This window comes from Sinohyriopsis cumingii, chromosome 4, assembly GCF_028554795.1.
Source record: "Sinohyriopsis cumingii isolate HCF-2022 chromosome 4, ASM2855479v2, whole genome shotgun sequence".
Classification (NCBI taxonomy): domain Eukaryota; kingdom Metazoa; phylum Mollusca; class Bivalvia; order Unionida; family Unionidae; genus Sinohyriopsis; species Sinohyriopsis cumingii.
In genome coordinates, this window is record NC_142964.1 from 23,208,846 (window position 1) to 23,230,477 (window position 21,632).

The following is a 21,632-nucleotide window of genomic DNA, read 5'->3' on the forward strand; positions in this document are numbered from 1 at the left end:
TCAGCACAGCTAATTGATCAACACATTTTCCCACAAAGCAGGTGGTTGAAGCGGGACTGGCAACTCTTTGAATTTTGCCTCACACATTTTAGATCCGTATGGAGGATTCCCGCCTCAGTGATTTTCTGCATCCCAGATAAAAAAATTGGCGTTCAAATACGCATGATTAAGCATTTCCAAGACCTCTGACTGGCATATCAACAGGTTGTGTCCATTGGAGAAAAAGACTAGTGAACGTATGGGATTATTTGTATATAGTTGATGTACTTGGGTGTTTATTTTACAGATTTGTTATGAAAAGAGAGAAGTATAATATATTTGCTGCAAATTTGACAAATTATTGTGATTTAATTACGATGTGAACACTGACATGCACATGAAATAACTTAAGTATCAATAGTATTGGAGAACAATTCATGTGACAATAAATATTGTGAAATTATTCAAGTCAAGTTGAACATTTCTGATAAGTTGATTAGTTTTTCAGATGATTAATTTAGTTTATTTTATGATCATAAGTTGCACCAGGAGCAGTTTTTTATGAGTGTAAAATGCGTTTTTGGACCCCCAGATCGGGGGCACTGCCCCTAGAGATTCCGTTAGGGGAGGACCTCCAAACCCACCTTAAAAAATGTTCAGCTTTTTTATGGAAGACCAAAATCATGTCTGTAAATGGGTAGGTGTGTAGAAGCAAAAAATGTTCAGATATTTGTAATGGCTTTCATCTGAATCTTCATATGTGTGAAATTGTGCCAAATTTTAGGTCTGGTTTCTCCTTTTTTGCAGATTTTGGATTGTGGAAAGACTGAAGAAGACGAGGCCCAGTCTATTTAGAGCAGTTCTATTGGCATTCAGAAAGGAATGTCTTCTACCTGGAATTTGTTTGATTTTCTCAGTAAGTAATTCCAGTCTCACTATCATGCATCATGAGCTTGTGGATTGCATCCGACTTATTAAGTAGTTTCCTTTTGTCTCACGGGATTGGAACATTACGTATAATGGCAAAATCTTATCTCAAATATGGTGTGCTTTTGAAGAAGACAGCAACATTGTTTGTTTGTAAGGTATTGAAGTAGTCAGATGGCTCTAAAATGCATTTTTATTGTATATATTTGTACATTGGTCAGTGTTTAGGAAATAAACAAAGCTTCATAACTGACATTTCGGTATATTTTAAGTATACCATTTGTAAACAGATGTGTCAAATTGTATAGTATTCTTGTTTATGAAGTATGTCAATTCCACTAGGGATCATTATGAAGACATGGAGCAGCTATTAATATTACAAGTTGCCCAACATAGCATTGTGTGATACAGCTGACAAATGGTCCTTAGATCATTCTTCCAACTCTGTTCTCCTTCAGGACTCTCTGAAGTGCTCCTTATCAGTGATCCAGATCTTCACAAATTTGTGTTTATTGATGATGGCTTTTCATATGTCTTTGACAGCATTGATGTTGTGTGACCTTTTTTCCCTTCCACTTTTCATTATTACCATGTGAGTCATCCCATCCAAAATCAGCTGTGCCACTCATACCTACTACAAAGTAACATATTACATTAGGCTTTGCAACAAAGTAACATATTACATTAGGCTTTGCAACAAAGTAATGTATTACATTAGGCTTTGCAACAAAGTAACATATTACATTAGGCTTTGCAACAAAGTAACATTACGTTAGGTTTTGCAACAAAGTAACATATTACATTAGGCGTTGCAACAAAGTAACATATTACATTAGGCTTTGCAACAAAGTAACATATTACATTAAGCTTTGCAACAAAGTAACATATTACATTAGGCTTTGAAGAAACAATGTTAGCATCTCTTTTGTATCACTTGGTAGTTTCCTAGTTTATACAAATCTTTCATCACATTTGGATCTGCCTCACCTAGCTGACTGCTTTGGACCATCATTCCATAGCCAGACCATGCTCAATGTTAGATACAAATCGGCAGATATTGTTTGCAAATCCAATGGATAGAACTCTGGCAATGCATGGGGACAATTCTTTGTCATCGCTCACATACAGAATGACAGATGATGGAGAGAACATACAGTTGTAATTGAAGAAATATACTGAATTTTGCCACTGCTGAAGCATCCTCCTTCTCTGCCAGTAAATATGACATACAAAATTATGAGTGCAATGAACTTTGATGATGATGATGAACATTCTTCCTTTCTGAATGGATAAAGATTACAAACATTACCAGGCATATCATAAATAAAATACATGATCCTGGTAGCTGATTCACCTGACTGGTACAAAACATGTACCAATCATCATCCAGCAGAGGTACATGCAGTTCCATTTGGATGGGTCATTTGTACAAAGGATGTATCCTGGTTTTGTTTTTAGAACCAGTTTACTGTCAATTGACAGCCAACAAATAACTACCTATTCTCTCTCCTCAATCTCTTCTTCAGAGGTGATGCTGCTCGACCCAGAACACTAGAATGGTATTGGAGGTTGTGGGGAATGCCTGCAGGTCATCAAAGACTTTTTAAGATCAGAAAGCAGGACATAACCCCACACACTCTGGTCTCTTGGCTAAAGGGTATAATTAGATTGGTGCACTCTGATCTTACAAAGGACATGGCACACAAAATATAAACAAGCATAATATTTTTATCTGAGACATTCTTGAGTTGGCTGCCATGCTCCGTCCACTTTGTCCAGTTTCTGCTTATATGCTCCATTTGGAACAGCACGACCTCAGACCTAGGCATGACTGGCAAATTTTGCTGAATTCACTCAAGGACAAGACTTTGATGGTGAAACAACGACATGTTGGACCTAACGATGTCAATGGGTACAACGGGAAATAAAATGATCAACCGGGTACCAGATAAAAATTACCCACCTCCAATAAAAACATGTTTTCCAAGTTCAGATCAGAGACATCAGGAGCAAGTGAGACATAGAACAACAGTTAGAATTTGAGGCTCATATATTGGGACTATTGGCTGTTGCACATTTATTCATCATTAGACCTCCTTCTAATTTCCTTTTTTTCTATTTATAGTAACTGTACATGAAACAGTTCCAATATAACAGACAGGTTTCTAGAATGTGAAACCATGTGTCGCAAATTCATTGTATTTATATACACAGCTCTGGTGACCTAGTGGTTAGAGTGTCTGCCTCAGATGCAGAAGGTCATGGGTTTGAAACCCAGATTAGTCATACCAGGACTTATAAGAATGGTACTTGCAGCTGCCTCACTAGTTGCTCAGCATTAAGAGGTTAGCATTAGGACTGGTCGGCCTGGTGTCGGGATAATGTGACTGGGTGAGACATCATGCTACATGTCTGTGGCTTGATGCCACAGTGCTAGACTATAAACTGCCACACTGCAGAAATCATAGTGATATGACTGAAAAATTGTTAAAACTACATTAAAATTCTGAATCACACACACGATCTATTTTGATATATACATACATAGCAAACTAGTTTAAATTGAGAAAAAAAACAGCACCAGATGTTAAGAGGAACGTTCTTTATGGATGTTATATGACTGAAAAAGTTTGGATGAGTGGGATTTGTTATACTCAAAAACATGTTGCATCTGGAAAAGGACAAATCAGTTGCACCTTAAAAATTTTAAAAGAAGAATGTAATATAGCATTCATCATGACCATTCAGTGAAAGTTAGACATGTAGACTAGTTAAAGTGAGTGTTATGCATAAATAATTTATACATTTGTTTTGTGTCGTTACTCTTGTACTGACTACAAATCCACATGGATTTAGCTAATTTGTGAGAAGAATTTTAACTGCAGATCCAGGTAAGTAGCAAAAGTAAATATACATTTTTCATACAGTTTCCTGTAATTATGGCATGTAATAAATACAGATTGCTGTTTTTATGCTCAGATTATGCTTTATGCCACTTACGTTAGTAATAAGTATGTTTATACCTCTCTTGGGGATTGGCATATATGAACCCGCAACAAAGCAGTTCAAGTTCACATTTTATACAATTTCCCTTTTGATCTTTGGTAGAAATTTCCTAAATTTTTTACATCTCTAACGGTACCCCACAGGGATTACCCTCTCATGTGTGTAAATGTATTTTTTTCGGTTGTGCTAATCTGGCACCAGGAGAATTTCATCCTTTTGTAAAGCAACTATGATTTTATTACAGGTTAGGAGCTGGATGCTCATACATAATGGATTTCCCTCTCACATGTGTAAATGTTTAATCTTTGGATGTGCTAATCTGACACTAGGAGAATCTCATTGTCTGCATGGGAGATGGACATAAGGGTGCAAGGGACAGGTTTTATACATAAATTTGCTGACACTTAAATTGACACTTAAATTGATAACCTGCCTTATATAGAAATTCATTAAAAAAAAGAAACACCAGTAATGTCACAATGGTCCATAACTTTGGATAGCAACAATAAAACAAAAGACAAGTTGATGGAAGCTCATAGCAAAGACATTTATGCATCTAAATTCATATATATGTCTGGGGGTCATTTTTGAGACAAAGTGATGCATACAGTGTAAATGCCCTTTCCCTGTGTGCTAATTTAAAAAAACATGTATTAAACAGCTTGATGCAATCCAATATATTTGCAATCCAGACCATTTTTGAAATATCTGATTGCCTTGTACCCACATATCTAATGGTTGCACTCTACAGTTTCATACTTTGCATAAGGTTTAATACAAAAAGTATTTCCCAGGTTTTTCTCACTGGTTATATGTTGACTATTTAAAAAGGACTTTGTATATCTGAGGTATTGTTAATAAAACTTTTAATTGCCTTTATTTTGATGCATGATTGATGGTTGTGTTTTGGGTTATAGAGTATGCAGATTTGCCTTGTTTCAGATGTGCACCTTTTAAAACACTGCTAGCTCTGTTGGGTCATTTTCATGTCTTAGACTTTAATGGTAACTTGTATTTAAAAAATATGAGCACATTTTATTTTTCCTATTTTGATAATTGCTAAAGTTAGGGTAGTTTGGACTTGTTCAGGATGATTTTTTGAGGAGAAGCTAATTTCATCAGATCATGCACAATTACAACATATAAAGACATTTCAGTCACAGTACTTGAAAGTTGCACAGGGGTATGCCTACATCTCAATTGTGCTTGTTGCAAATGCAAACAGCTTCATCCTACACCAGTAGCTTACCAGGGGTTTTCCTAGGTTCTTCCACAACCATGTATACTGGCCACCATGTATACCCTGTTTGTGCTGAAAAATGGCATTAAACCCATAAAACCACTAAACTGATTTTGACATAATCAGGTAAATATTTTCAGAAAAACATAATTTACAAATAAAATTACCCTTCTAAGAAAAATTTCTTTCTGTTCTAAGAAGATAAGCTGCAATTAAAGTGCATCATACTGTAAAGGAATACTGCAATTTAACGTTGATTTTTCTGATCTAAAAGATATATTTAAGAAGAAATTTTAAGATGAAAACTTTTTCACTCTTTGCCGGGCACCCTATATTGTGAAACTAATATTTTAAACACCAGGTTCAACATTTTAACAAAATTTCACACATTACTTTGGAAATGATTGTGATATATGGTAATACAGACCTGTCAACCCTCATGATTTTGGCGTGATTTTCGTGACTCTCAGATTCAAGCTGCATGCAAAAAATCATGAATTCCCGAATTCTCATTAGGCCTAAATCAGGAATAATAAACTTATTCCATTAAGTGCTAGTCACGATATCAGCAGTGGTCACTGATGCCTATAACGGTCCTGTATTGCTAGTCATGATATTAGTAGGACTTTATCCAGTTGTTACAGTTTGCCCTGTAGCAAGTAGAGGTGAAACAATTCATCGATATATCGATGCATGGATACTTTTGCTGAAATGAAACACATATCAATACAAGAGACATAGAATTTGTACAAAACGATACTTAGCGTATGCATGTTAGTTTAGTCTTCAGAAGTCATGAATAATCATTATTAGTTATCTTGTTATTCTGTAAAATTATAATCCATCTGAAACAGCATTTGCAGTCACAGGCACTCATGTTTATTAGTAAAGACAAAAAAGACTATTTGAGAATACAGTAAAACCTGTTATGAGAGACCGCCCCTTCTGCCAACCAAAAGCGGTCTCTCAAGACAGGTGGTCTCTCATAAGAGGTGTGTGAAAATGGACTGGTTTTCAGGGTCAATAGTTAGCATTGTTGAAAAATAAATAATACCCATACTCACTGTACATGTATCATATCCTTTATTCATGAATCTTGTTAAATAATGCATGCATTCCTCTCAAAATATCTTTATATAATAAAGATATACATCTATCAAACGAGAATAAAATTTATATTTCAACATCACATTAATATATACAAAAAATTAACAGTTAGATATGATGTATATATCTTATTTTATACACTTATTCACTTGTTTTTTTTAAAGAAATCCATTATACTTCTTTGTTGACATGTTTTACTCAGCTATTTGGTCTGAACATGTATCTCAATTATTGCCCTTTCATGAATCAACTTCCCACTTACTGGTATGTTTTTACTCCTTGCGACCCAAAATCACTCCCATACTCGCTCGTTCAGATCTCCGTAAACTGTCCGTCGTGCCGTGGCATATTTCCTCTGTGCTTGTGCACCTTTCTGCCATTCGTTTCTAATGGACTTCTTGTCTTTGATTACATTTTGAACTTGCGTTTTACCGACGCTTAAGCTGACTGCTATTTTGCGAGTGGTCTCGCCTTTTTCATTTCTTTCAATGACATTAATCCTTTCTTCCAGTGTTAAAATTTTTCTTTTTTTCAGCGGAGATTCTGCCGTTGTTATTAGTGTTGACGTTATAAAGACTATCGGTTTTGATCAGGTTTTGGGGAATTGTGGAATAAATATATATTATGTACCAATGAATGAAACCAAAAGACATAATTAACTCATCAGGAAACAATACTGTACATGTATTCTGAGACGAAGTTTAAATCAACAGCGTTATAGCTCGATAAACCAATGTTCCGACCATCTGCACCCACGTAAACAGATTGTGGCTTGGTGAAACACTAACAAAAGAAATAAAAAATAATTTTAAAAAAATCCGGAAATGATTCTCACTTACTAGTATTAAAGACAATGAGCTCATTCACCCTCCAGGCATTATGGATTAACTGGAAAGCAAACGACGTACTTAAACCAACACTGAAGCCCTTTCAAACGATTTCTCACTTGGACATAAGGACTACCGGCGTTTTGTGAGTTTTCATACAGATAAAGAAAAAAATACAAACCTCTAAATTGACTGCGTATATCCATCATTACTCCCTTTGATGTTACTCTTATTGGCTATTCACATGACTTCGGCACTACAATGGCGGTTAGTGACATGTACTTTAGTCTGGTTTACTGCAGTTTACAAATGACACCATACGCTGGAGTTGTAAATTTCACAAAACTGGTATTGTAGCAAGACAAATTATTTTTAAATACTTTATTAGAGCAATATTTGCTATTTATGCAGTCTTTGTTACAAAGGATTAAATGATGGTTAGAGGTGTTTATCCCGATATATGGTTGTTCAACTATAGTGTTATTTAATGTGCACTTTGTTTGCATACTACATTTATCCCGAGCTCTAGTGATTACAAAGGATTAAGTTAAGGTCAGTGGTGTCAATCTGTTTTGATTTTTTGGCGATGCGGTCGTTCATAGCAGTGTCAAAATGCATAGTTTGCCAAGAAATCGCGGTCGCTGGTCGCGTTCAGCAGGTGGTCGTTCATAACAGAGCGTTTATATAGTAAAATCGATCCGTGCATTACGATTGTGGTCGGAAATGACAGGTGGTCGCTCATAGCAGAGGTCGCTCATGACAGGTTTTACTGTACCCACTTGCCACAAAGTGACATGGTTCATAATCTCCCACCCACCATTCATGCTAATTTTCTTAACCCAGAAGTATATTCATCATTTAATAACCACTTTCACACGAAGTTTATACTTTGAATTGTATATTGACACCTTTGGTCGATTTGAAAGCTATGCTATGTGTTGCATGGTGAAATGTGTTAGTTACATTGAATTCTCATTTGTGGTTATTGCTTTTCTGGTCCAGCTTAAACAATAACCACCAATCAGAAATCAGTTTAGCTTATTATTTGACAGGAAAAATTGTCAAAGCAAGAGAGAAACTTCGTGGGAAAGTCATTAGATATGTTGTTGTTGTAGGGATTAATGCCATTTTTCAGCACACAATAGGCTATACATGGCAGCCGGTATTGATGGTGGAGGAAGAACCCGAGAATACCCCGGTAATAACCACCGACCCTCGAGAAGCTCCTGGCAAGCTTTCTCACATACCCACATTGGCCTTATCCGAGACTCGAACCTACGCAGACAGAGGTGAGATGGCAGTGATCCGTAACGGAGAGCGCTTTAGACCACTCAGCCACTTGGGGCCCCCCATTAGATATGTAAAGTGCTTAAGCGGAGATGCTGTCTGTGTGTGCCATTGCATGAATCATGCAAAATTTGTACGAATTCATGCACTTGGAGAACACTGAAACGTGAGAAGCCTCACAAATCATTGAAAGTCCCACAAGTGAAAATGTGCTAGGTAAAGTATACATTTTTATTTAATCGTTCTTGTCATAACATCCGATTTTTGGATAGCAACTGTTCCACATTTGGGTTCTTCAAGCATGCCATGAAAGGTTGTGAAACTAAATTTGATTAGCACAAAGTGCCCAGGAATAAGCATTATGGCGTAGTTTCAACCAGTCATGAAGAAAGTTTTACAAATGCGTGTTTAAAATACGGACTACCTCAAAAATTCCAAAATGTCTGATTCCCAGTGTGGTTCATTATGATTTCGTTCGGCAAATATTTGCTGATGATAGTAATGATGACAATAATTTTTAAAGTTATGAAGTGTATCAGATTTTTGGTGCTGGGAAAGTGTTAATTGAGATACCAGTGAGCGATTTTGAGCCTGAAATGGTGTTAAGTACTAGTCAAATGTATATGCTGGATGGACAAAAAATTTGACAGCATCACCCTTTTAGTGGTGTTTAAAAATTAAATGTACAAAGGGCAGAATACTGAGCCAGATTAAAATACAGACAATTTAAAAGTGTAATGCAATTTTCATTTTTTTAAATAAATCAATTTCATCCTGCGAATCATGCTACAAATTGAAAAAAAATAAGGGTAAAAATGAAATTGATAAGTAAAGATATTTATTTTAACAACTTTGTCTGCACAAGCATTGATTGTCTAAATGCAGCATCATGGAATGGATAAGAGATTTGGCATAGTAGTCAGTAAACTACTGATTTAACAAAGGAAGTTTATGTTAGTGAAAAATCCTATTTTGGAGCAGATGTATCCTAAAGATAATATTTGTGAGCTCTGGAAAATTGTACATACCAGTCACAAAGATCAGTCTCCCAACATATTCAAGCTGACACAACTAGCAATGTATATGTCCCTTCAGATGAAGCAAAGAACAATATTGTTACAAAGAAAAGGAGCAAAGTATGCTCAAAGTATGCTCAGAAATAATTTACAGATTAATGCTTATACAACTAGAGGTGACATCTGTCAAAGATGTTGATTTCAGCAGAGCTCTAAGAAAGTGGAATAGGAAGAAAGAGAGTCAGATATTGAAGTTTTGATAAATATTGACCTATGACCGTTTCTTCCTCCCCTTTTTGTCTTTGATAAGTGGGGGGGGGTCTCCCTTAAGATAAAATCCTGTCATCCTCTCTCCTTAAATTTGTACATAGGCAACAAATTTGTAACTTCTCTTTTTTATGCAGAGATATTTAACCAGTGAATGAAATCACTGATGGAATAAATGAAATTGGCATAGATTGAGCAATGGCACAGATTTAAAACTACTCAAGTTTATCACCTTGTGTAAATTATAAACAAATTGTAGAATAGGACTGGGTGTAGTCAATAGTTTTCCTTCTTCGGTAACAAATACAAGTACCTGTGGCTGCAGCAGTCTTTTGCATCTGCAAGAAGTAAAATGTGAAAGATTTTGTTGGTATTCAACCTTATTCCAATGCTTGGATTTGTTCTAGATGAGATTTTCTTTGTGCAAGGAAACTGCATTATTTCTTCTGTTTTGACGATAACATTGTCATGTCTTCCAAGTTTAACTAAGTCTTTGAATTGGTAATAAGATATTTTCAAATCATTCATGTTGTCCAGAACAAAGAATTGAATGGAGCCACCATTAAATGGCCTAAAACATTGGATAAAACTCACTGCAACCAACAGGTAGTCTGTTTGAAATTATTGTTCTTATCTTCTTGATAATGAGAATTGCATATAAATATATGATAAGTATATGTTTGTCTGTCATCTGCATACTGGAAATAGGACCAGAATGTCTACATCAAATGGCACCACCTACCTTCCAAAGATGGCAAGATCATACAAGTTCTTATGTGTATCGATATGCAACATATCACAGACTGGGTATCGTATTGATACATGGCACAGGTGTATCACTTCACTCCTAGTAGCAAGCATTGTAAAGTATTTAATCTTTATTTGGAACATAAGTTTTACAAATGCTTGTGAGGAAAACTGGGGCCCAACTGATTTTTTTTAAAATGGCACATGTACATACTCACAGCAACTGTAATTGTTTTTAAAACAAACACTAAATGAAGACAGCTTTTTGGAGTAGGAATTTTTGAGATATTGAATAATTAGCATATATCGTAATTTGCTTGAGTTCTTATTTTTCTGCGCATATGCCGACACCACTAATCATTTACCATTCGGTGTTTCATCTACTGGATAATACCATTTCTTAATTAACCTACACTATACTTAATATGTTTTCATCTCCAAGGAAAATGATAGTGAATTTTATAATTGGAAGATGTTACTGTTGCTTACAGTTTACCTGTCATATATGTACTGTATAATAATATTATTATATAGTACATGTATGACAGATACATTGTAAGCAATGATACAAGCAGATGAGGGCATATGGCAGAATGATGTGGAAAAGCACACTGCTAGCAAAAATCATATAGATTTTGGGAAAATTAAGAGCACCCGCAGCAGATTTCAGCTATGGAGTACTTTAAGCCATCTACTCAAGTCCTTCAAGGTACAAATGCTGAAGCATTGTTTGTGAGTTTTCTTGTTGAACATTACCTGTCTTTCTCAGTTGGAGATCAACAACAGTGACAGTGAAAGAGTATTTCTTATTGTGAGGAAAAATAAGAAAAATTTAGTGCCTCCTTGGGTGCTGAAAATTTGCAACAATTTTAGTCACCAAGATTAACCTGCAGGCAAGAAGCCTGAACTGTTTTGAAAACAAATTTACCATAGCCCAATTGAGGATGTTCGAGACTGCCACAGCAACATATCATGACAAATAGCGTGAAGTTTGTGTATATCAGTAAATTTGGCTGCAAAAAAAATTTGTACATGTAATCAGTGTAAATAATATGTTTTATTTTTATTTGGGGATTTTCATATAATGCAGTACTGACCATCAAAGTGGATGGAGCTAGTGTCATGGTATAATTTTTCACTAATTGTGTTAAAAATTCACTAATTTTACCCTCTTTTCACAATTCACTAATTGTGAGTCTGGAGGGTTGGCAACTCTGGTAATATGCAATTTCCTTAGCTTGTATATTCATACACATAATGAATGAATATTTGTACTATTATTTGATTCATTCAAATCAGGAATTTGCATGTAATTTGACTATAAGCAATGTTTTGGGAAACAATGTTGTTATTGTAGGGTTTAACACCATTTTTCAGCACAAGATAGGCTATACATGGCAGCCAGTATAATTGGTGGAGGAAGAACCCTGGAAAATCCCGGGAAGAACCACTGACCCATGAGAAGCTACTGGCAGGCTTTCTCACGTACCAATGTTAGCCGAGCCTGAGACTCAAACTCATGCAGACAGAGGTGAGATGGCAGTGATCTGTAATGGTGATCGCTTTAGACCACTCGGCCACTCAGGGCCCCTGGAAACAATGTGGCAACCCAGAGACACTAAAATACAGTTGATTTTCTTGTTTTTGTGGTTGTGATGTTTCCAAACACTAATAAAGAGATAATTTCATTCATTTGAGATTTAAAACCAATGCATAAAAGTCTAAAGTCATCCGTGTGCCTCTGATTTTAAATATTGGGATTAAACTCCATACTAACCTATGCTGTAATTATGTGCTCATATAAAAAAGTGATCTTTTCCCAAATTAGACTTTTCTTTCAATAAATGCCACCTTATCAACATAGTACAGATTCTTGAAAAGCATTCATTCTGAAATAAATATTCTGTAATAAGAAGACATAAGACATTTGATATAAACATGTTTGACAGAATCAGGTTTCAGGAGAAACTGCATCGGTAAGGTCTGAACATTTTGCAGTATAAAATGTAAAGGGAGTTCTGGTCTGAAGAGTCAGCATAGAACATTAATACAATGTACAGTTAAGTGAAAAACATTTACTCTGCTTTTGATATTGAACACTGTTGACAGGAGTGTTGTAGGGGGAGATCAAGATTACAGCAAACTTCATATCCATGTACACTATTTATAAATGCTGGGCATTTATTATTATTCCTAATGGGAATTAAGCTAGAGTAAAGTTATCATTATATTTTTATTATGAATGTTACATCTATGCTAAAATCAAACTACGTTGTATTTTGTACCACGCACGGTAAACCATAGCAATTTTCAATATATTGTGAGATACATATGACTGTGTACTGCAATTATATTAAGGACCAACAATTCAATGTTATGGGACGGTGACCTTTTGATTTTAGTTATCTGTCAGTGGCTGGAAAAAATTTTGTTCTGATTTATAGCAAAATAACACCATATTATATCCATGATATTGTTTGGAAATAATATTAATTATCTTGACATAAATGAAAAGAAAATATTTCAGCTCAGAAGAAACTCACAGTTCTTGCCCCCTTAGATAAAATGGTCAGTACCTTATAGAAGATGAATTTGCTATGCGTATGCTAATTGTTTTATAAGTTGTAATCTCAGAGCTGTAACTGAAGTTTGATGATTAAGCTTACACCATAAATGATAATAATATCTTGCTGAAATTAGAGAGCATATTGATAAAAACAGGAAGTGATGTTACTGAAGCCATCAGTTATCTAGTTACTTTAAAGATATATTTGCAGTTTAAACAGGATGCCAATATTCTGGTTGATATTTATCAAAGAGGTCCAGTAAACATAAAACACACTTACTCAACGTCGAGAAAATATTTAGTGGACTTGAGAAAGTACATAAGGTTCAGAAAGAAAACAAATCTTCTGAACATCATAGAATGATTCGCAATCTGACAAAGGACTTATGCTTGGTACATTCCCATATGATCGTAAATAACTAAAATATGACGTTATTGTTTTTTACATTTGTTTGTTTTTTTTCAATCTGATTTTTTTCTTTAAAAGTTGGATTTGGCTGGAATATGTTTCACAACATTCCAAAAGCAAAAGACACAATGTAGATATACATAACAGGTGTTGTCACTTGGTGTTATATTAGGTATTGTCAAACAATTTTTGTATTTATTGTCACAGATGTTATATTAGGTATTGTCACCTGATGTTAAACTAGATATTGTAGCCTGATGTTATGTTAGATTTTGTCACTTGAAGTTTAAATACCATAATATTATTAATTTATGTTCACAGGAAACTATTAGAGTCCTTCAGCCATACCTTGTGGGAGAAATTATAGGCTACTTTTCGATTGACACCCAGATGAGCAGGCAAGAGGTGTATATGTATGCAGTAGCACTAGGAGTGATGGGAATGATACAACTGTGTATTATGCCTCTTTACTTCTATAGCATGCATCGTGTGGCCATGCAGATGAAGGCTGCAGTTGGAGCCATCATCTACCGTAAGGTAACCCTAAAGTTTCATACTGATACGTTTATATTAACAGTTTATTTTGTCACTGTTTAAAATTATTTTCCATGTAGCAAGTCAAGTACTACTACTGTTCTCATCACAACTAGAACTACTGAAAAGCACTGAAGTTGTTCTGAGCCAGTTGAAAAGGTTCACATAACATATTTTGTACAGTTCAGATTAGGAAAAGATGAAGATCTATATTATTGCTACTGCTACTTCTACTACTAGTACTACTACTGCTACAATGAGCACACAAAACACCAATAAATCACATTGACAATTGCTTTCAGTCAGTTAAATATGTTGATGTAACATCAGTTTAAATCTGGAAAAGAAAAGTCAGATATGAAGGACTACTACTGCTACTACCCTGACCATAATAACTACTACAGTGTATTGCATCAAGTACATACAGATCCTGAAACGGGCAATGTTACAAGATCTTCATCTCATTTGAATTTCATTACTGGTTCATTTGCATTCATTCTGTCTTTCATTTACATTCTGTTTGCATTCCATTCACAATTGCATTTCATCTATCATTTTGTCATCTTTCATTTACAATCTCAGAATGCATGCTGATTTTGTTTTTATCACTTGTACACATCGTTTGCTTTCCTTTTCATTTATTTGGAATGCATTTTCCAAAGTGGGTATTTATGTTTTCAGTAGTAGCAAATGGAGAACTATCTTTTTGACATCTTGTCTTATTCACTGTGTAATTAATGAAATACAAATGCCTACTATTTAAAATACAGCAATGAATTTACAATAAATAAAGATATACCCACAACTGCAATAAATATTATATAATTGTTGTAGAGTATTTAACTTTATTACTTATTTCATTTTTATACAAAATTTGTTTTTACCGTAAAATTTGCATATAGAAGTTGAGTCCAAACATTATAGAAGTTGAGTCCAAACATCATAGACCTGTATCTGCCATCATATGATGTGCCAGATGATTAGGGTCCATGTTGTTTGTTCTACTGATTACTTCAAACAGACTGTTTGTATCCAAATCTTCTGGTGCATTATGTTGGATTACCATATTTGTACTTTCGTAAAAGAGGACATTTCATTGAATGGGTGTATCAGTATCTGTATAGAAATTTAAGGACATACAGTACTAATTATATGGAAAAATGTGAACCAGCCTGGAAATGGGTGAACATAAAATAGAATATATATATGGGTTAGGCTGGCCAGGATTGGTTAATAATGTAAGTTATGTTGTAGGAGAAAGAATTTTTTGAGAGCTTAACCTAGTTGTAAGTGAAAAAAAATAGAGTCATTGTTTTATTGATGGAATTTCAGTCCTTTAACAGTCTTGAATTTGGAACACTTGTTACTAAAATTAACACCTGGCTCTTTGGTGCATAATTGAAAACACATGTTTCAAACACAAGCAGGTCCAGAAAATGCCATGGCTCATATCCTTTCATCTACACAGAAGATGACATACTGTTTCATCTATACTGATAAATATAGGTTTGATCATGGGCACTCAGAAATTTTAAGTTATTGAATTTTTAATATCATAGTGTCTGCATAGGTTTACTGTGGGAACTGAATTAGTACCGTGAGTCCTAAAGGAGGACATATTTAGGAAAAAGAGCACATGTGGAAAGCCTAACATTGTGCCATGGCAGATCAGGATCTGTGCAGTTTGCATTTCGATGTGAGTTATACACGAGTATATATGGCACTGGTATTGCCAACACATCAATGGTATTGTCAACACATCAATGGTATTGTCAACACATTAATGGTATTGCCAACACATCAATGGTATTGCCAACACATTAATGGTATTGTCAACACATCAATGGTATTGTCAACACATTAATGGTATTGCCAACACATCAGTGGTATTGTCAACACATCAATGGTATTGTCAACACATTAATGGTATTGTCAACACATCAATGGTATTGTCAACACATCAATGGTATTGTCAACACAATAATGGTATTGTCAACACATTAATGGTATTGCCAACACATCAATGGTATTGTCAACACATTAATGGTATTGCCAACACATCAATGGTATTGTCAACACATTAATGGTATTGCCAACACATCAATGGTATTGTAAACACATTAATGGTATTGTCAACACATTAATGGTATTGCCAACACATCAGTGGTATTGTCAACACATTAATGGTATTGCCAACACATCAATGGTATTGTCAACACATTAATGGTATTGCCAACACATCAATGGTATTGTCAACACATTAATGGTATTGCCAACACATCAATGGTATTGTCAACACATTAATGGTATTGCCAACACATCAGTGGTATTGTCAACACATTAATGATATTGCCAACACATCAATGGTATTGTCAACACATTAATGGTGTTTTTTATAACAATTTCAGGATGTGTAAGTAGTGGATATGTTTTGTCAGTGTAAAGAAGCTAACTAAAAGTCCAGAAAAGCATTCAACTGTGAAGATCTACCAGCAAACCAAAATACAGATAAAGAGCTTTTCAGTTCATGTGGTGTAAATGTTTTTCATTTCGGTTTTTTTAATATTTTTCATGTATTGTGCATGTAAGTTCTTTGTTTCTTTCAAATAGCATTACTTATTTTTCTCATCCTGCATTTTTTTATGTTCATTCTGCATTTTGTTTGCATTCATTCTGCATTTAACATGCATTCCATTTTCATTCCACTGGTGAAATGAACATTTTCAGTGAAATCATTAAGCTGTCAGCAAACTTTATAAACACATCGCTCTTCCTACCATTTGCTCTACCAATCAGGAGTTTTTTTAATCTTTGCCATTATTCTTTTTATTGTTTCACTCAGTAACCATCAGCAATTTCCCACATGTCAAGGTTGACAGATTTAACTAATTCCTTGATAGAAACCTTTTGGCCAGTTTAGCACAGGTAGCAAACCTGCATAATTGAGTTTAAATTGTTTATTTTGAAACCTGATTTCTTTGCAATTTTAATGGATTTATATATTACCCAGTCTAAAATAATGACAACCAGTAACAGAGATTACCCAGTCTTGTGATAGTAACAACCAATCAGAGGGATTATCCTATCCAATAATAGTAACAAACAGTTTGAGGGATTGTCCAGTCTAAAATAATGACAACTAATCAGAAGGATTACCTAGTCTTGTGATAGTAACAACCAGTCAGAGGGATTATCCTATCCAATAATAGTAACAAACAGTTTGAGGGATTTCCCAGTCTAAAATAATGACAACCAATATACTCAGTCTCTAATAATAGTAACTATATGCATTCTTGTGGGTGAATTGGTGCAGTGGTGAGAAACAGTACTAAAATCCCTTGTACATCATCACAGATTAACCCTTCGGTACTAAAAGCCCATGTACATCATGACAGGTTTACCCTTTGGTACTAAAATCCCTTGTACATTATGACAGGTTAACCCTTCAGTACTAAAATACCATGTACATCATGACAAGTTAACCCTTCAGTACTAAAAGCCCATGTACATCATGACAGGTTAACCCTTCAGTACTAAAATCCCTTGTGCATCATGACAGGTTAACCCTTCAGTATTAAAATCACTTGTACATCATGACAAGTTAACCCTTCAGTACTAAAAGCCCATGTACATCATGGGGGCCCCAAGTGGCCGAATGGTCTAAAGCACTCACTGTTCTGGATCACTGCCATCTCACCTCTGTCTGCGTGAGTTCGAGTCCAAGGCTCGGCTAGCATGGGTACGTGGGAAAGCTTGCCAGTAACTTCTCGTGGGTTGGTGGTTCTTCCCTGGGTTTTCCAGGGTTCTTCCTCCACCAGTTACACTGGCTGCCATGTATAGCCTATATTGTGCTGAAAAATGGTGTTAAACCCTAGAACAACAACAATCATGTACATCATGACAGGTTAACCCTTCAGAACTAAAATCCCCTGTACATCATGACAGGTCAAACCTTCAGTACTAAAAGCCCATGTACATCATGATAGGTTAACCCTTCAGTACTAAAATCCCGTGTACATGACAGGTCAAACCTTCAGTACTAAAAGCCCATGTACAACATGACAGGTTAACCCTTCAGTACTAAAAGCCCTTGTACATCATGACAGGTTAACCCTTCGATACTAAAATTCCATGTACATCATGGCAGGTTAACCCTTCAGTACTAAAAGCCCATGTACATCATGACAGGTCAAACCTTCAGTACTAAAAGCCCATGTACATCATGACAGGTTAACCCTTCAGTACTAAAATCCCATGTACATCATGACAGATCAAACCTTCAGTACTAAAAGCCCATGTACATCATGACAGGTTAACCCTTCAGTACTAAAATCCCTTGTACATCATGACAGGTTAACCCTTCAGTACTAGTATCCCATGTACATTATGGTACTAAAAGCCCATGTACATCATGACAGGTTATCCCTTTGGTATTAAAATCCTTGTGTACATTATGACAGGTTAAGCCTTCAGTACTAAAATCCCATGTACATTATGGCAGGTTAACTCTTCAGTACAAAAAGCCTTTGTACATTATGACAGGTTAACCCTTCAGTACTAAAATCCCATGTACATTATGACAGGTTAACCCTTCGATACTAAAATCCCTTGTACATCATGACAGGTTAACCCTTCAGTACTAGTATCCCATGTACATTATGGTACTAAAAGCCCATGTACATCATGATAGGTTATCCCTTCAGTATTAAAATCCTTGTGTACATTATGACATATTAACCCTTCGGTACTAAAATCCCATGTACAGCATGACAGGTTAACTTTAAGTACTAAAATCCCATGTACATTATGACAAGTTAACCCTTCGGTACTAAAATCCCTTGTACGTCATGACAGGTTAACCCTTCAGTACTAAAAGCCCATGTACATTATGGTACTAAAAGCCCATGTACATCATGACAGGTTATCCCTTCGGTACTAAAATCCCTTGTACGTCATGACAGGTTAACCCTTCAGTACTAAAAGCCCATGTACATTATGGTACTAAAAGCCCATGTACATAATGACAGGTTAACCCTTCAGTACTAAAAGCCCATGTACATTATGGTACAAAAAGCCCATGTACATAATGACAGGTTAACCCTTTGGTAGCAGCCAATTACATCTTGTCCTCGTACAGTTAACTGTACTAACGTGTTTTAAAGTACTCTTTATATCAACAAAAATAAGCCGGGTACTGAGTAGTAGTGTGTGAACTTTGAGATTTAAGACTAAAAAATACCCACCTCAGCACAATTATGGAAAAAATTATCACATAATAGCTGAAGTATTTTGTAAGGTTGTAATGGTATGGATATTCAGAATATGGGGAAAAATGGAATTTGATAACCAGTCTGTAGGCAGCAAATGGTTTACACATTGGATCTCCCATGATAAGAAAAGGGGCCAGTTTAATAAAGTTGTCTACAAATAGGTAAGTGGGTATATTATAAGATATATCCTAAGGAAATATTTGCCTGAATTTTGTAAAATTGAGGGGGGGGGCAACTTATAATTAAACATGGGCTTTTCATGAGTAAAATATTGTGTTTTATAGACACACACTTAGATCATTGTGATCTGTTGTTTTTTAAACATTGTTTAAAAATAAATGCCCCTCCACATTTTCCATACCTCCTCATGGCTTAACTAACTCATGCAACAAAAGCAAGACTACATCTTTTGTTAAGGGCATGTGCACTTCAGCATGCAAATTTGACTTTCAGCTTTTTATTGCTATATTTTTGATGTTTAATTGTTGTTTTTTTGTATGTTAGATTCTGAAGATGAGCAGCTACTCCCTTCACAGGACCAGTTCAGGCCAGATAGTTAATATGCTGTCTACTGATGTTAATAAATTTGATTATGTAGGTATTTTGAATTGTGTGTAGTATCTTTATTTTCTCCTTTCTGCTCTTTTTTAGTCATTATAGTCATTTTGTAATTGTTCAAGAAAGATTGTTCATAAGTACCAGTTATGTATTAGTTTCTTTTAGAGTGCTTTCCTGAAGGAATTGAGGTAAATATATTATGAATTTTCAATAATTCATCACAGCTATGAAACAAATTCTGCAAAAATGTTTAATTTTATGAAAAATGAAGTATTATGGGCCATATTGGATGGACTAGATGTTCTTTGAAGAGTGAAGCATTAATGGTTGGACAGTGTATTTTATGAAAGGTGAAGTATTATGGTCCATATCGCATGGGCTAGAAGAGTGAAATATTATGGGCCATATCGGATGGGCTAGAAGAGTGAAATATTATGAGCCATATTGGATGGACTATATGTTTTTTGAAGAGTGAAGCATTAATGGTTAGACAGTGTATTTTATGAAAGGTGAAGTATTATCAGCCATATCGGATGGGCTAGAAGAGTGAAATGTTATGAGCCATATTGGATGGACTATATGTTTTTTGAAGAGTGAAGCATTAAGGGCCCTAATGGTTGGACAGTGTATTTTATGAAGGGTGAAGCATTATGGGACATAATGGATGGACTTTGATAGATATAATTTTGTAGTTGGATCCCGAATTCATATCTGTTGATCACATCCTTGATCCATTTCACTCTAGCAGAGTCAGATACTATTGCCCAATATATGCCACCATAAAATTTTCTACCCCCAGAATTTGAGTGCTATAAGACAGCAATATGGTAATATGATAAAGGAGATGATACTTTGTTAAATTTGCTTCTGCAAAATTTTCTATGGCATGAAATATTTGGCATAAATGTTATTAATAATATTGTTGCTAAATTCACAGATTTACTTGGGATGTTTTGGGATGCGGTAGTGAAAAAAAGGGCCACAAAAAAAAGAAACTATTTGTGGTATAAACCCAGGATGCACATTGCAATTTGAAAACTGATAAGTCAAGGAAAATGGCTTTATCATCAAGCACTAATGCACACAAAACCCACAACACTGGTCGCTTTATTGTCAAAACAAATAAAATTATTAGTGAATATATTAATCTAAACCCAATCAGCAGTTGGCAAACAGAATTAAAAATTGTTCAGGCAATTCAAAGGAGTGGTGGAATTTTGTTATAGACATACAAGGACATTCTGTAAAGAAAGAAATTTTGTGATTCATTGATTCTATGGTGACAGATGATGGAGAGAAAGCTAAAATATTTACCAGTTTCTTTTGCAAACAGTCTAGAATAAAAATTGATAATATGACACAATATGAACTTGCTGAACTAGATGTATATCAATTTCCCACCTGTATATCTCTTGCATCAGCATTTGTGAAGATGACATATGTAGTGTTGTTGGTTTTAATCAATCCAAGGTGTGTGGTGTGTGGTCTTGCTTTATTGTATCCCAAGTTACTTAAAAGAATTGCAAATGCAATTATGTATCCACCATATTAGATCTTTAACATCTCTCATAATACCACAAGATTTCCAGATTTTCGAAAATTAGCAAATATGGTATCAGTATCAGTATATAAGAAAGAATGTGGAACAAATGTTTTAATATCACTCCTATGTATTTTGTCCAAAGTATTTGAAAAATCTGTCTACGGATATTTGCATAATTAAATTGTTCAACATAACTTGATTGCACCAAATCAAACAGACTTTACACCTGGTGACTCTACAACAGATTACTTGCTAGATATTTACAATTCAGTTTGTTTTGCTGTGGGCCATGGAAAGGATGTTTTCTATGATATAAGTAAAAAGTTTGTGTTTTACATTCCAGATTACT

General features: G+C 35.0%; 1 protein-coding gene across 2 annotated transcripts in view; it reads left to right on the forward strand.

Moving 5' to 3' along the window:
- The window catches only part of LOC149800811 (ATP-binding cassette sub-family C member 4-like), a 174,220-nt gene that overhangs the window by 10,385 nt on the left and 142,203 nt on the right, over positions 1 to 21,632 (forward strand). For both annotated transcript variants that reach the window (XR_016420565.1, XM_089954806.1), the window contains exons 4-6: positions 787 to 895; positions 13,700 to 13,915; positions 19,687 to 19,776. Coding sequence is in view for 1 of the 2 variants with exons in the window: in XM_089954806.1 (XP_089810932.1) it covers positions 787 to 895; positions 13,700 to 13,915; positions 19,687 to 19,776 (415 nt within the window). In the remaining variant the exon portion in view is untranslated. The remainder of the gene's footprint in view (positions 1 to 786; positions 896 to 13,699; positions 13,916 to 19,686; positions 19,777 to 21,632) is intronic.